Source organism: Oncorhynchus keta, chromosome 29 (genome assembly GCF_023373465.1).
Source record: "Oncorhynchus keta strain PuntledgeMale-10-30-2019 chromosome 29, Oket_V2, whole genome shotgun sequence".
Taxonomy (NCBI): domain Eukaryota; kingdom Metazoa; phylum Chordata; class Actinopteri; order Salmoniformes; family Salmonidae; genus Oncorhynchus; species Oncorhynchus keta.
The window spans coordinates 25,713,546-25,727,519 of NC_068449.1; the positions used below are offsets into that span (position 1 = coordinate 25,713,546).

Consider the following 13,974-nt stretch of genomic DNA (forward strand, 5'->3'; position numbering starts at 1 on the left):
CGTTAAAAAAAGAGATCCAAAATAGATCTGTACACTTGAAGCTGCAATGTGTAACTTTTTGAGTAAGAGACCAATTTCACCATAGAAATTTGAGTTATAGAAGTGTCATTCTCATTGAAAGCAAATCTAAGAAGCGGTCTGTTCTATGTATGCAATTTCTATGCTTCTAGTTCTTAAAACAAAAACAAACTATGCAATCGAGTAGCGCAGAATGAGTCATAATACCCATAAAACCTAACGGTCAAACAAGGAAATGGTTCCAAAGGGGATTAAATTGTAGACCAGATAACCAAAAGAGCTTTGAAATGAGATATGATTGATATTAATAAGGTGAGGCCAAATGTAAGATGAGAGCCATTTTGATAGACGTGTGGCAGAAGAGATGGCACTCTAAGCCCAAGGGCCAGCATTTATATGCCCTCCAAAGAAAGGTCAGTAGAACAATATTCAAAAGTCAGATTAGGAAGAAAGTTTGCTCGATTGCATCTAGGACTTTGTACATTGAATTTGTCATTACATCTGGTTGGCAAGCTTGTGAATAGTTTGTGTCTGGAGTAGTCGATAAAACGGTGGAGCATGTGATGTTATATTGTAAGTATCTTAAAGAGAGGGAAAATTGAAGTGCAGGGTCATTGAGGTTGGTAGGGATTTTGAGAATGGGGAAGGGTCTATTAGAAGTACTGAGTTGGGTAGGAGGATTTAGAAATGTGGAGCTAATGATGTAAACAGTGATTGACCACACCCTCCAGCACAGTAGGTGGCGGCATGCACCTTTAACATTTGTTTGCGGACTACCATTATATCATAGGAGGAGGAACTGCTTCCAATCGTTTTTCCACCATTCACTTTTCCCATAGGGGATTTTAGAAACACTTTCGTGTAGGCTTACCCTGGCATGACGTTTTGAAAACCGTGTAAATCTCTAGGACAAAGTGACTTATCAATATATTCCCCTACAAAATGGAATGCTAATTAGCTAAGTTTTGTATTTTTATTTAACTAGGCAAGTCAGTTAAGAACAAATTCTTACTTACAATGGCGGCCTACACCAGCCAAACCCGGATGACACGAGGCCAATTGTGCGCCGCCCTAAGGGACTCCCAATCACGTCCGGTTGTGATACAGCCTGGATGTAGCTATCATAAACAAGTACAAATGCCACGATGGTCTGGACGAGACTGCCGGATCAAAGGTAAGAATCTCTGGATTAACTCATTTTAGCTAAATTTAGTAATGAATAAATTGCCAAAATTCTGTGAACTGTCCTGTGCAAGTTTTAAATAGACACAATACCTGTTAGCAAAGGTGTCAGCTAGAAATGACGTGCGGGAGCTTGCAGGGATTTGTAGTCTTGCATGTCTACTTTGATGCTAATTAGCATTTCCATCAGAATGCACTCCCAGGAATCCCAGTTCCACAATAAATGTTTGTTTTGTTCGATAAAGCCAATTTGTCCAAATACCTCCTTTTGTTTGCGCGTTTGGTAACCAAAGTCCAGGCAAAAGTTCAGACAAAAAGTTATATTATAGTTCATAGAAACATGTCAAACGATGTATAGAATCAATCTTTAGGATGTTTATAACATAAATCTTCAATAATGTTCCAACCGGAGAATTCCTTTGTCTTCTGAAATGCAATGGAACTCAAGCTAACTCTCACATGAACGCGCGTGGCCAGCTCATGGCTCTCTGGCAGACCTCTTGACTCAATCCCCTCTCAATCACAGTAGAAGCATCAAACAAGGTTCTGAAGACTGTTGACATCTAGTGGAAGCCTTAGGAAGTGCAATATGATCCCATAGACACTGTGTATTCGATAGGCCAAGAGTTGAAAAACTACAAACCTCAGATTTCCCACTTCCTGGTTGGATTTTTCTCAGGTTTCCACCTGCCATATGAGTTCCGTTATACTCAACCATCATTCAGAGGGTTTTCTATCCAAATCGACTAATAATATGCATATAGTAGCAACTGGGACTGAGTAGCAGGCAGTTTACTCTGGGCACGCTTTTCATTCAAACCTGAAAATGCTGCCCCCTATCCCAAACAGGTTAAGGAGAAGTATATCTATAATTCTGTGCATAAGTTGTATCTTTTATCAAAGTTTGCGTATTTCTGTAAATTGATGTGGCTCTGACAATTCGCTGGATATTTTTGAGACACATTACTGACCATAAAGCGCCAATGTAAACTGAGATTTTGGGATATAAATATGAACTTTATCAAAGCATACATGTATTGTGTAACATGAAGTCCTATGAGTGCCATCTGATGAAGATCAAAAGTTAGTGATTAATTTGTTTCTCTATTTCTGCGACTCCTCTCTTTGGCTGGAAAATAGCTGTGTGTTTGACTAGGCTCTGACTAAACAATCATATGGTGTGCTTTCGCTGTAAAGCCTTTTTGAAATCAGACACGATGGGTAGATTAAGACGTTTATTTTTAATTGTGTATTGCACTTGTGAATGTCTGAGTTACATATTTCAAAAAAATATTTTTGAATTTCGCGCTCTGCCTTTTCAGCGGAATGTTGTCGAAGTGTGCCGCTAGCAGAACGCCTAGCCATAAGAATGAAGGTTAAAGAAAGTGTGCTTTAATAATTTACTAGATTTTGCTAACCACTACATTGGACAAATATCAAGAAAAAAATTGGTTTCAAAATTAATTACTGACCTTTCATTTAATAATGCACTTTTCATTGTCATGGGTTCTGTGATTTGTAAATACAAATATTATGAGAAGATACCTTTACAAACACTTTCATTTGAGTTAACAATAAGAGAACATTGACACACAATTAGAAACTGTAATATAATTACTATTAGGTCAGTGATTGTAAAAAGGGAGACCATAAAGTGCAGTGGTACTTCATAACTAATGAATGTATCAATTTGACAATGCCATTTAGTGCAAAACTTCCAATTTCAACTTGAATGAACACAATGTAGAGAACAGAAAGAATCTAGAGTCGAGCCATCTCAAATACTGCTGCATCATGCAGCAACAGATTCCATGTCCAGCATCAGGGCATTCAAATAGGCCTGTAGATCACTTCGGGAACCATAGGGCAAGGATGTATAAAAGATTACACAATTTCAAATAATAAATGCATCCTACAGAACATCCTTGTGAACTAAACAAAGACTACAAAAGGTCCTTAATGAATTACCATATTAATGCCATTTCTTGACACACAATGCCTCAAACACATCCAGCAAACACCATTTCAACATGCCTCTTACCAAATTAATACAATTGATTAAGGAGTGTAGCCTTTTATGTGAGCAGTACTCATGTCAAATTGTCATTTTATCCAAAATGGTAAAACCATAGAATACCACTAAGTTTCTAAATTTGGTCAAAAATGAAAACCTCTTAAGTACTTTTTTGGTATGTGAAGCATAATAAGTTGGATATAAGCAAACAAAACTGAAGAGTAAAAGTGTTGCTTCACACTTTAGTTTACCCTTATATTAAAGGGCTAGTTTGTTGAGGTTGTGCAATTCATTTAAGCAAAGCCAGCCAACATGAGAACAAAATGTTTAAGTCATCTTGTAAGAAAAAAAAAAAAGTATACAAGTGCTACAAAAACTATAAATACTTTAGCAGTAAAAAGTACATACACAGCATGTGTTAAAATAGGAATATTTAACAAAATAGTTTATACAAAAATCCAATGCATGGGATTTAAAGCATTTCATAAACTGTGTATACATACATATACACTACTGGTCAAAAGTTTTAAAACACCTACTCATTCAGTTTCTTTATTTTGACTTTTCTACATTGTAGAATAATAGTGAAGACATCAACTATGAAATAACACATATGGAATAATGCAATAACCCCAAAAGTGTTAAATAAATCAAAACATAGCAACCCTTTGCCTTGATGACAGCTTTGCAAACACTTGGCATTATCTCAACCAGCTTCATGAGGTAGTCACCTGGAATGCATTTCAATTAACAAGTGTGCCTTAAGTTAATTTGTGGAATTTCTTTCCTTGTTAATGCGTTTGAGCCAATCAGTTGTTTTGACAAGGTGGTGGGGTATACAGAAGGTAGCCTATTTGGTAAAAAACCATGTCCATATTATGACAAGAACAGCTCAAATAAGCTTAGAGAAACTACAGTCCATCATTACTTAAAACATTTCAAAACGTTTCTTCAAGTGCAGTCACAAAAACCATCAAGCGCTATGATGAAACTGGCTCGCATGAGGACCGCCACAGGAATGGAAGACCCAAAGTTACCTCTGCTGCAGAGGTAGAGTTACCAGCTTCAGAAATGGCAGCCCAAATAAATGCTTCAGAGTTCAAGTAACAGACACATCTCAACATCAACTCTTCAGAGGAGACTGTGTGAAACAGGCCTTCATGGTTAAATTGCTGCCAAGAAACCCATACCAATAAGAAGAAAAGACTTGCTTGAGCCAAGAAACGAGCAATGGACATTAGACCAGTGGAAATGTGTCCTTTGGTCTGGAGTTCAAATTGGAGATTTTTGGTTCAAACCGCCATGTCTTTGAGATGCGGAGATAATCCGTTTACCCACACCGCATGTGTATTTCCCACCGTAAAACATGGTGGTGTTATGGTGTGGTGGTGACACTGTCTGATTTATTTAGAATTCAAGGCACACTTAACCAGCATGGCTACCACAGCATGCTGCAGCGATACGCCATCCCATCTGGTTTGGGCTTAGTGGGATTATCATTTGTTTTTCAACAGGACAATGACCCAACACACCTCCAGGCTGTGTAAGGGATATTTTATCAAGAAGGAGAGTGATGAGTGCTGCATCAGATGACCTGGCCTCCACAATTCCCTGATCTCAACCAAATCAGCATATGTAGGAACTCCTTCAAGACTGTTGGAAAAGCATTCCAGGTGAAGCTGGTTAAGAGAATGCCAAGAGTGTGCAAAGCCGTCAAGGCAAAGGGGGTGGCTATTTGAAGAATCTCATATACATTTTGATTTGTTTAACGCTTTTTTGGTTACTACATGATTCCATAGGTGTTACTTCATAGTTTGTCTTCACTATTATTCTACAATGTAGAAAACAGTAAAATAAAGAAAAACACTTGCATGAGTAGGTGTTATAAAACTTTTGACCGGTAGTGTATTTCACTAGAATCAGTGAATAATCTGTCAGCACTGAAAGCAGAGCATAGACAGAATATATAAAGAAACTTCACTTGAACTATGTGTCACAGACCCTACATGATGCTTTTAAGGTAATTTGTCACATTAATGGTGGTGAAGGGAAAGGGTTATGCCAAGTGTCTTATGTCTATTATAGCATTACATAGATGGCAGTATTAGGATGGGTTATTGGCCAAATAGTTCAAGTGAAGTGTGGCTAAAATCTGCTGTCTACATTTAGAGAATGAGAGACTTAAGGGTAGGAAAGAAAACACTTGGTCTGTGCCATCTCACTCTCTAGTCATCTTAGCAATGAAAGGGAAAAGGGGGATACCTAGTCAGTTGTACAACTGATTAGATTCAACTGAAATGTGTCTTCCGCATTTAACCCAGTCACTGGTCCCGAGCTTCATACAGCAGTTTGGCACCCTGTTAGGGAACAGATGTAGTACAGGCAGAGCTATACAAAATAACTATTTCAGCCATATACACACACAGTACGCAATGGCGGGTCTGAAGCTTGGATATCACACCATACAGTCCAGTAACATTTTAAGTCAAATATAACATTCCTATTAAAAAACAAGCCAGGCTGTTATGGTGGTGTACCTTGTGCATGGCAGCAAGCCATGAGGAGGCGGTTTTCTTGTCTTCTGCTGCCTCCATGCGTAGCTGCTTGGGGTCCTGAGAGCCCATTGGTTTGTAGTGGAGCAACATGCCACTGGCCCTACAGTTTCCACCTGGATACAAAACACTAAGTTAGGCCAGGTTCAGTAACACACTCACTATACTTGCATAGACTCAAGGCTTTAGCAAAGATTGAAACCAAAACAGCTACCGGATGTTCAAACTAATGAACTTTGCGAGAAACGTACATAATAACAAACAAAATGATAAAGAAACCTAGCAATAGACTTAACAAAATGAGAACTTACAGCAAGTGTACAAAACATTAGATACACCTTCTCTTTCCATAACAGACTGATCAGGGGAAAGCTATGATCCCTTATTGTTGTCGCTTGTTAAAATCTACATTCCAATCAGTGTATGAAGGGGAGGAAACTGCTTAAAAAGTTGTGCTTTATTAACCTTCGAGACATGGATTGTGTATGTGTGCCATTCAGAGGGTGAATGGGCAAGAAAATATTAAAGTTCCTTTGAACGGGGTATGGTATTAGGTGCCAGGCACACTGGTTTGAGTCTCAAGAACTGCAACGCTACTGGGTTTTTCACGCTAAACAGTTTCCCGTGTGTATCAAGACTGGTCCAACCAAAGGACATCCAGCCAACTTGACAAATGTGGGAGGCATTGGAATGCTTTCAACACCTTGTAGAGTCCATCCTCTGATGAATTGAGACTGATGAGGGCAAAAGTCAATGCAACTCAATATTAAAAAGGTGTTCCTAATGTTTTGTACTCTCAATGTACATTTGCTATGGTGTGCCCTAATGAACATGATCCTGGTCACAGGCAGAGGGGCAATGAGATTCACTCTGGGTGTATAATCACACACATTATATCCCCCCATGGAAGCATGCATACCACAAGGATTTTAAGAATGTTGCCTTTGTTCTACCACTGATATCAAATGCATGTACAATGATGGCAAAGGCATCCTTATCAATAGCAGGGCCACAAACTCTGCAGGCAGATGAAGATAAGATGGGGACGAATAAGGGAGAGTGGGGGGCAAGGGAATATAACAGTGCTAACCTTCAGAGAAAGACTGACTGTCCAGCAGACTGGTGTAAGTGTGAATGTCATTCTCTAAGGCCAAAAGAAGAAGGGCCAGGCCGCCCAGTGGCAGGGTGAGAGGGAGAGAGTGTTAATAATATAGCAGAGGAAACAGTCATGTACCAACACCAACTTACTGTACTTACCATGCTGTTGGATCAGTTATGGGGTTTCAAATCAATACAATGACGAGACAAAGTCATCAGAATTTTACTGTGGACTTATGATTACACTTCTGGTCATAAAGAGGAGAGAGCTAGTTCCTCCACCCACAGGAAGCCATAATGTCTCTTGATCAATAAGCTTTCAACAAGCTGCACTGTATCACTGCTGTACTCTCGTACTGAGGGAGATAAAGCCAGGCTGTGTTAACAACCAGAGGACATCTGATCCAGAGCCTTACCTTCGGGGGTGGACTCCTCTGTCAACACCTGCATACTGGAGATCCGAGACAGCTCCACCTCAAAATGGCTCTCCCCATCTAAGAAGAGGTACCTGAGGAGAGGGAGAAATAAAAGAACAAGAGAGGAGTTGAGACAAAGGGATGTACTGAAAGTCTTTCAGGTGAAAAAAAAATATTTTTCTAGTGGTTCTATCAAAGCATGTACTTTCAGCATTAACCTAAAAAACTCCATTCTAGATACTTTTCCTGTGTGCCTGTGTCAAATATAAAACACTCACGATACCTGTGGTTGTTGGAGAGACGACACGTCATGGTCTCAGACTTCTCGGAGGTGCCCAAAGTGACAATAAATGTACCACCTGAGTTTGACAAAGTAGTAATGTTACGAATGAGTCAAATCAAAAAAGCATGCCAATCAAAAATCACTAAGAATCCATCAAACTGTAGATACTTCCCAATCCACTGGTGTTATACTAAGAATACAGCATTGATTGACCATGCTTACAGGACTCCATTAGTCCAACACGCTACAAGGCTTTGATTACAGTTCCCCCTCCCCACAGTATGTCCCTGCCACTGCAACCAGCCCTTGCCCTGGATCTCATCATGCCGCTAATGGATTTTTCATTACGGGCCTGGCTGGGTGATGCAGTGTAGAGGAGTCTATTTAGAACCACACTGGCTAGCCCGGCTCACTAACCACCATATACACACACAGCTGTTAATTAACATAGACAGGTCTGTGTGTTTGGGTGTCCTCCTGACACGATTCTTCCCTTTAAAAACTCACCTCCCATTAGCACTTTAAGCTGTTTGTCATAGAACTCCATTTCCTTCTGGGAGACCCGGCTGCACTCTCCACACTGCCGGACCGGGTCAACGAAGCACATCCGGGGAAGAGTCACCTTCTTACTGCAGCACTTATCACAGAAACACCGGCCACACCGCCGGCAGTGGTGCTGAACAACAGAACAGGGGAAGGAATGCAGAGGGAGTGATGAGGGTAAAGAAGGAATGCACAGTCCCATACATTTCAGAGATCTTAACTGTGCAAAAGTATTTAAGGGCTACAAAAACATTTTGGGGTCCACAGTCAGGTAAAGCCTAGGCCTATAACTTGTAATTTATCTGATATTATGGGATCATAGTAAAGCAAGTCAAACCTTTCTTGTAAGGAAGTCAAATTTGTTGGTGCACTGCATACAGCTTGGGCACTGTAAGAGGAACAGGACATTAGCCAACAGTTAGTTGGTTCACTCAAGTTCAAACATGGACACAACTTTAACTAGGCAAGTCAGTTAAATTCTTATTAACAATGACGGCCTACCCCGGCCAACGCTGGGCCAATTGTGCACCGCCCTATGGGATTCCCAATCACAGCTGGATGTGATACAGCCTGGATTCAACCCAGGGACTGTAGTGACACCTCTTGCACTGAGAAGCAGTGCCTTAGACTGCTGTGTGTGTGTGTGTTAACTATTTAACTGTACTAGAATGCTTAAAAGGCTGTTGAAATTGTAAATATCGGTATCGTTTTTTTTGTCAAGGAAAATACCAGAATAGACCAAAAATGTCATATTGGTGCATCCCTAATTCGATACTGATTTTTATTGCAATTCAATGTTCCAAACATATTACTCACCATATTTCATGAGAAAACAAGTTTTGATGTCATGGAAATAAGTGCTGAAAACTAATTGTCTCCCTATTGAAAAGGATGGAGAACATGCTATTTAGAAAAAATACTGGAGTTTTGGTCCAGGTACAGCTAACTAGCACAAAAATAATTGTTATTGACAATACATCAAATACTTTTGACTAAAACAATCCAGAGTAACTGTTTTGATTCCCCCCCATTACTATTCAACATAGTTAATTACCATTATCTGGAAGGGGGGGGGAAATGAATTGTAGTTAATTAATCGATCATATTTCATAGAAATGTGGAAACACTCAATAGTTACTTTAATACCACCACATCTTAAAGCTGTGACCATTCAAACACACATAGGTGTAGAGGCAGTGAGGTGTGAAGCTGCTGGGATGGATTACTGTAGTCCATCACACAGCCATGTCCCAAGCCCATCCCCCACATTCATTCATTCACACCCTCCATTGTTCCCTTTCTTTGACATTCTCTTGCAGTCCAGGGCAGCATCACTGACAGTAAACAGTGCTTTCAAATGTAGACCCATGATCATGGACCACTGGCATGTGTACATCTCGCAGAGAAGGCGAGAAATAAGGTTAAGCTAACTTGCCGTCATATAAACAGCAATTACTTTCCGAGGCAGGTGGCAGCTTTTGTTCTGGATTTTGGCAGACCCTGTTGGTGTTGCAAAATACTGTTAGCTAACGTTAGCTCCTGTAACGTTAGTGATGGCTCCATGTTGCCTACTTTAGAACGTTAACTGTGGCTAGCTACCGGTAGCTCTTGGCATTTACAGTTAGCCAACTGCAGAGCACTGTTAAAATGAAACCCCGCTATTTCTACAATTATCTTCTTAAAATTAGATTTTAACCTAACCCTAACCACACTGCTAACGTTATCCTTATGCCTAAACAAATTTGTTATCATTATTTATTTTACAATAGACAATTGTGACTGTGGTAACTAGCTAGTGACAACCCTACCAGATTGAACAATGAGTCTGGTCTACTAACTTGGGTTAGCTAGTTATACAAATATTTGACCCTACTGTAATGACAGTGGCCAGCAGCAAGCAAGTATGCAACGCCCAGTTCAGGGGCCAAGTCCGTTTGTCTGAGCGGCGTTGCCCTCTTGTTATTTCAGCCCTAATAGTCACTTACCTCTTTGTCCGGGACCCACTGAGGTTCATCTAACGAAAAAGGGCTGTTAAACGCTCCATTCTCCGGGACCATTCGAAGTCCACTTGGGCTTCGAACCAATTTCTTGCCATCAGGCACTGAAGACATTTTTCCACAACCAGCAATTATAAAAATAAAGTAAAAATCCGCCCATACGCCAAAGACACGCCCATTTAATTGATTGACGTTGCCGTTATCCAGTATAAAGACGTGGAGTAAAATCACGGATGTCATGTGATGAACTGTGCTGTGTTTTATATAAAAATGTGGGTTGGACTTCGCTGTCCGTGAGACGAGAACAACATGCTCTCGTGTTTGTCTATAAAGCACTTCTGAATAAGCTACCTTCTTATTTATCATCACTCATCAATATTATAATTAGAATTCCTAAAACCAGGTCTCAAGCATGGATTACACTTGAGGCCCATGCGATTTCCACAGAGTTGGGTAGGGCTGCCTTTTCCTGTTACGCTCCTTGCCTATGGAATAGCCTGCAGACTAAATTTAAACTTGAGACTTGTCCCCCTTGCCCATTTTAAATATTTATTGGAGGATTTTTATTTTTGTATTGCTTGTAACTGTTTCGGGTAATGCAAGTTATTATGTTGTTAGGGAATAACCTATGTGTAAATGTAATCTGTTGCTGTATTTTTTTGTGTTATCTGTGATCGTTTTGTTTGTCTTGTGTAGTTTCTTAATCATTGTACATAAAAACTGTATGTGTAAACATGTATACGCAGGGCCCAACTGTAAAATAGACCCTGGTCTCAGTCTGTGTTCCTTGTTGAAATAAAGGTACAAAAGTTAACTGGAACAAACGCAAAGTTATGTTGTTTGGCTTTATGACGCCAACCATTGGCTGTGCCAGTCAAAAAAAGTCCTGTTTTTGCTCATGAAACAATTTCTTTGCAATAGAAAATCCTACATGCTCTTTTGATTATAAGACATACATTCAACCAATAAATAAAAAAGCAATTTACGGTTTCTATGCCTGTAGTTTTCCATGTGGGCCAATCAGTGAATTCTGAAAAACTATGCAAGGATTGTTCCATGGGGTGTGGTTTTTGGGCATTCTGGAATCCGTTTCTTGTCTTCCATTTGTTATAGTGTTCTAACGATTCATATGTTATTGTTCTTAGTGCCATCCGTTGAAAACAGACATGTGAAAATATTCTGGGGATAAGCATGGGCATGTGTGGCGAGTTGATAGGTAAAACTTGGCTATTCAGATTTTTATTTGGCCATATAGTCTGTTAAAAATAAATGAAATATACAAACTTTGGGAGCCATGCATTCTAAAGATGTTTATTCTATCAGTAAGATTCATGGGAAGATTGTTCTATTTAATTATATCTGCTTTCATGTTGTTGATTAATGGGATAAAGTTATCTTTATATATATATGTTGTTGTTTGTTGTCGTCACTTACTAAGCATCCTAAATATTTCATACTTTTTGTGGTCCACTTAAGGGATTGCTGTAGATCATGATTTTTTTCCCCTTATTGACATTATTTCAGTTTTTCCCACTCTAATTTTATTTACTGAGATTTTAGAGTATACTGAAAATATTTCTTAAAAGGTGCATTGAGTTTTCAATATTAGTCAGTTATATCAGAAGATCGTCGGCAAATAAGTTTAGTTTATATTTATGTTTACCAACACTGATACCTGTTGCGTTTGGGTCCTGTCTGCAAGCAGTTCAAATGCCAGTGCAAACAAGGAGGGGAAGAGAGGACATCCCAGTCTTGTGCACTTTTTTTAATCAGATAGTTTATTATTTGTGTATATTTTTGCTTTAGGATATTTCTATAATATTTGTATATGAAATGTATTATTTCAGCTGTAAAGTTAAAGGCTTCCAAAGTTTTGAATAGAAAAGGCCATTCAAGACAGTCAAAAGCCTATTCGGCATCAACAGCCATTATTGATAAGTCTACATCTTGTTTTTAAGCATATTTTATTATACTGAAACATGTTCTTGTATTTGTTTGTAAGTGCCTATTTTTAATAGATCCTGTTTGATTAATATATATCAAGTCTGGTAAGACTTTTGCTATTCTGTTGCTTATGAGGTTTGGTATTTTACTGTCAATTTAGGAAAGTTATGGGTCTGTAATCTGCAGGGGACTCCAGATTTTTATGGTTTTAATATAACTGGTTGATACATGGAACTCAGAAGCACTGAATTGAGTGACATGTGTGTTGTCATTTGAGTATACGGCCTCTACTTTGTCCCAGGCTGTCAAATACAATTCTATGGGAACGCTGTCCATACCTGGTGCTTTTCCCCCGGTTAATGTTTTAAGTCTCTAATATTTATTTTCGGGTGATTTCTATTTTAGTGATCATTTTTTGTCTGCTGATAGTTGCTTCAGGTTTAATGAGCCTAAGACGGCTGTAGGATCAGTCCAACTGTTGTTTAATTCTGATTTATATTGATTTTCATAAGGCTTTTAAGAATTTTATTAATAGTGTTGTTTCTAATTAAAGCATTTGTATCCTTATCTTTTCAATTTATAACAAGTTTATCGTGTATTCATGTTGTAAGGGCTGCTAGGTGTTTACCAGGTTTATTTGACATTAAATAGTATGCTTTATTTGAGTTTAACCTGTAGCTGTTGGCTCTCTTCAAAAGTAAACTATCATATTCCTGCTTAATTTCCGACATTGTATTTTCTTCTACCTTGTAAATAATAATAATAATAATAATTACAATTTCTAACTTGGATTAAATTATCATTCCCCTAATGTATTTTCTCTCCAAAACTCTTGAACGTGCCGTCCTTGGCCAGCTCTCCCGCTATCTCTCTCAGAATGACCTTCTTGATCCAAATCAGTCAGGTTTCAAGACTAGTCATTCAACTGAGACTGCTCTTCTCTGTATCACGGAGGCGCTCCGCACTGCTAAAGCTAACTCTCTCTCCTCTGCTCTCATCCTTCTAGACCTATCGGCTGCCTTTGATACTGTGAACCATCAGATCCTCCTCTCCACCCTCTCCGAGTTGGGCATCTCCGGCGCGGCCCACGCTTGGATTGCGTCCTACCTGACAGGTCGCTCCTACCAGGTGGCGTGGCGAGAATCTGTCTCCTCACCACGCGCTCTCACCACTGGTGTCCCCCAGGGCTCTGTTCTAGGCCCTCTCCTATTCTCGCTATACACCAAGTCACTTGGCTCTGTCATAACCTCACATGGTCTCTCCTATCATTGCTATGCAGACGACACACAATTAATCTTCTCCTTTCCCCCTTCTGATGACCAGGTGGCGAATCGCATCTCTGCATGTCTGGCAGACATATCAGTGTGGATGACGGATCACCACCTCAAGCTGAACCTCGGCAAGACGGAGCTGCTCTTCCTTCCGGGGAAGGACTGCCCGTTCCATGATCTCGCCATCACGGTTGACAACTCCATTGTGTCCTCCTCCCAGAGCGCTAAGAACCTTGGCGTGATCCTGGACAACACCCTGTTGTTCTCAACTAACATCAAGGCGGTGGCCCGTTCCTGTAGGTTCATGCTCTACAACATCCGCAGAGTACGACCCTGCCTCACACAGGAAGCGGCGCAGGTCCTAATCCAGGCACTTGTCATCTCCCGTCTGGATTACTGCAACTCGCTGTTGGCTGGCCTCCCTGCCTGTGCCATTAAACCCCTACAACTCATCCAGAACGCCGCAGCCCGTCTGGTGTTCAACCTTCCCAAGTTCTCTCACGTCACCCCGCTCCTCCGCTCTCTCCACTGGCTTCCAGTTGAAGCTCGCATCCGCTACAAGACCATGGTGCTTGCCTACTGAGCTGTGAGGGGAACGGCACCTCAGTACCTCCAGGCTCTGATCAGGCCCTACACCCAAATAAGGGCACTGCGTT

At 40.2% G+C, this 13,974-nt stretch overlaps 1 protein-coding gene across 2 annotated transcripts; it reads right to left on the reverse strand.

The window, feature by feature from the left end:
* Positions 1 to 2,422: 2,422 nt before the first annotated feature.
* LOC118362596 (zinc finger FYVE domain-containing protein 21-like) lies at positions 2,423 to 10,286 on the reverse strand. 2 transcript variants are annotated; one of them, XM_035743036.2, is made up of 8 exons: positions 10,092 to 10,286; positions 8,444 to 8,494; positions 8,071 to 8,239; positions 7,564 to 7,639; positions 7,281 to 7,372; positions 6,857 to 6,910; positions 5,752 to 5,882; positions 2,423 to 5,571 (listed from the first exon to the last, which is right to left on the reverse strand). In XM_035743036.2, the coding sequence occupies exons 1-8, from the start codon at positions 10,215 to 10,217 to the stop codon at positions 5,536 to 5,538; spliced, it is 735 nt and encodes a 244-aa protein (XP_035598929.1). In that variant the 5' UTR covers positions 10,218 to 10,286; the 3' UTR covers positions 2,423 to 5,535. The 2 variants fall into 2 exon arrangements, with proteins under 2 accessions (XP_035598929.1, XP_035598930.1); XM_035743037.2 differs by lacking the exon at positions 6,857 to 6,910 and having other exon boundaries at positions 10,092 to 10,280.
* Positions 10,287 to 13,974: the final 3,688 nt, after the last annotated feature.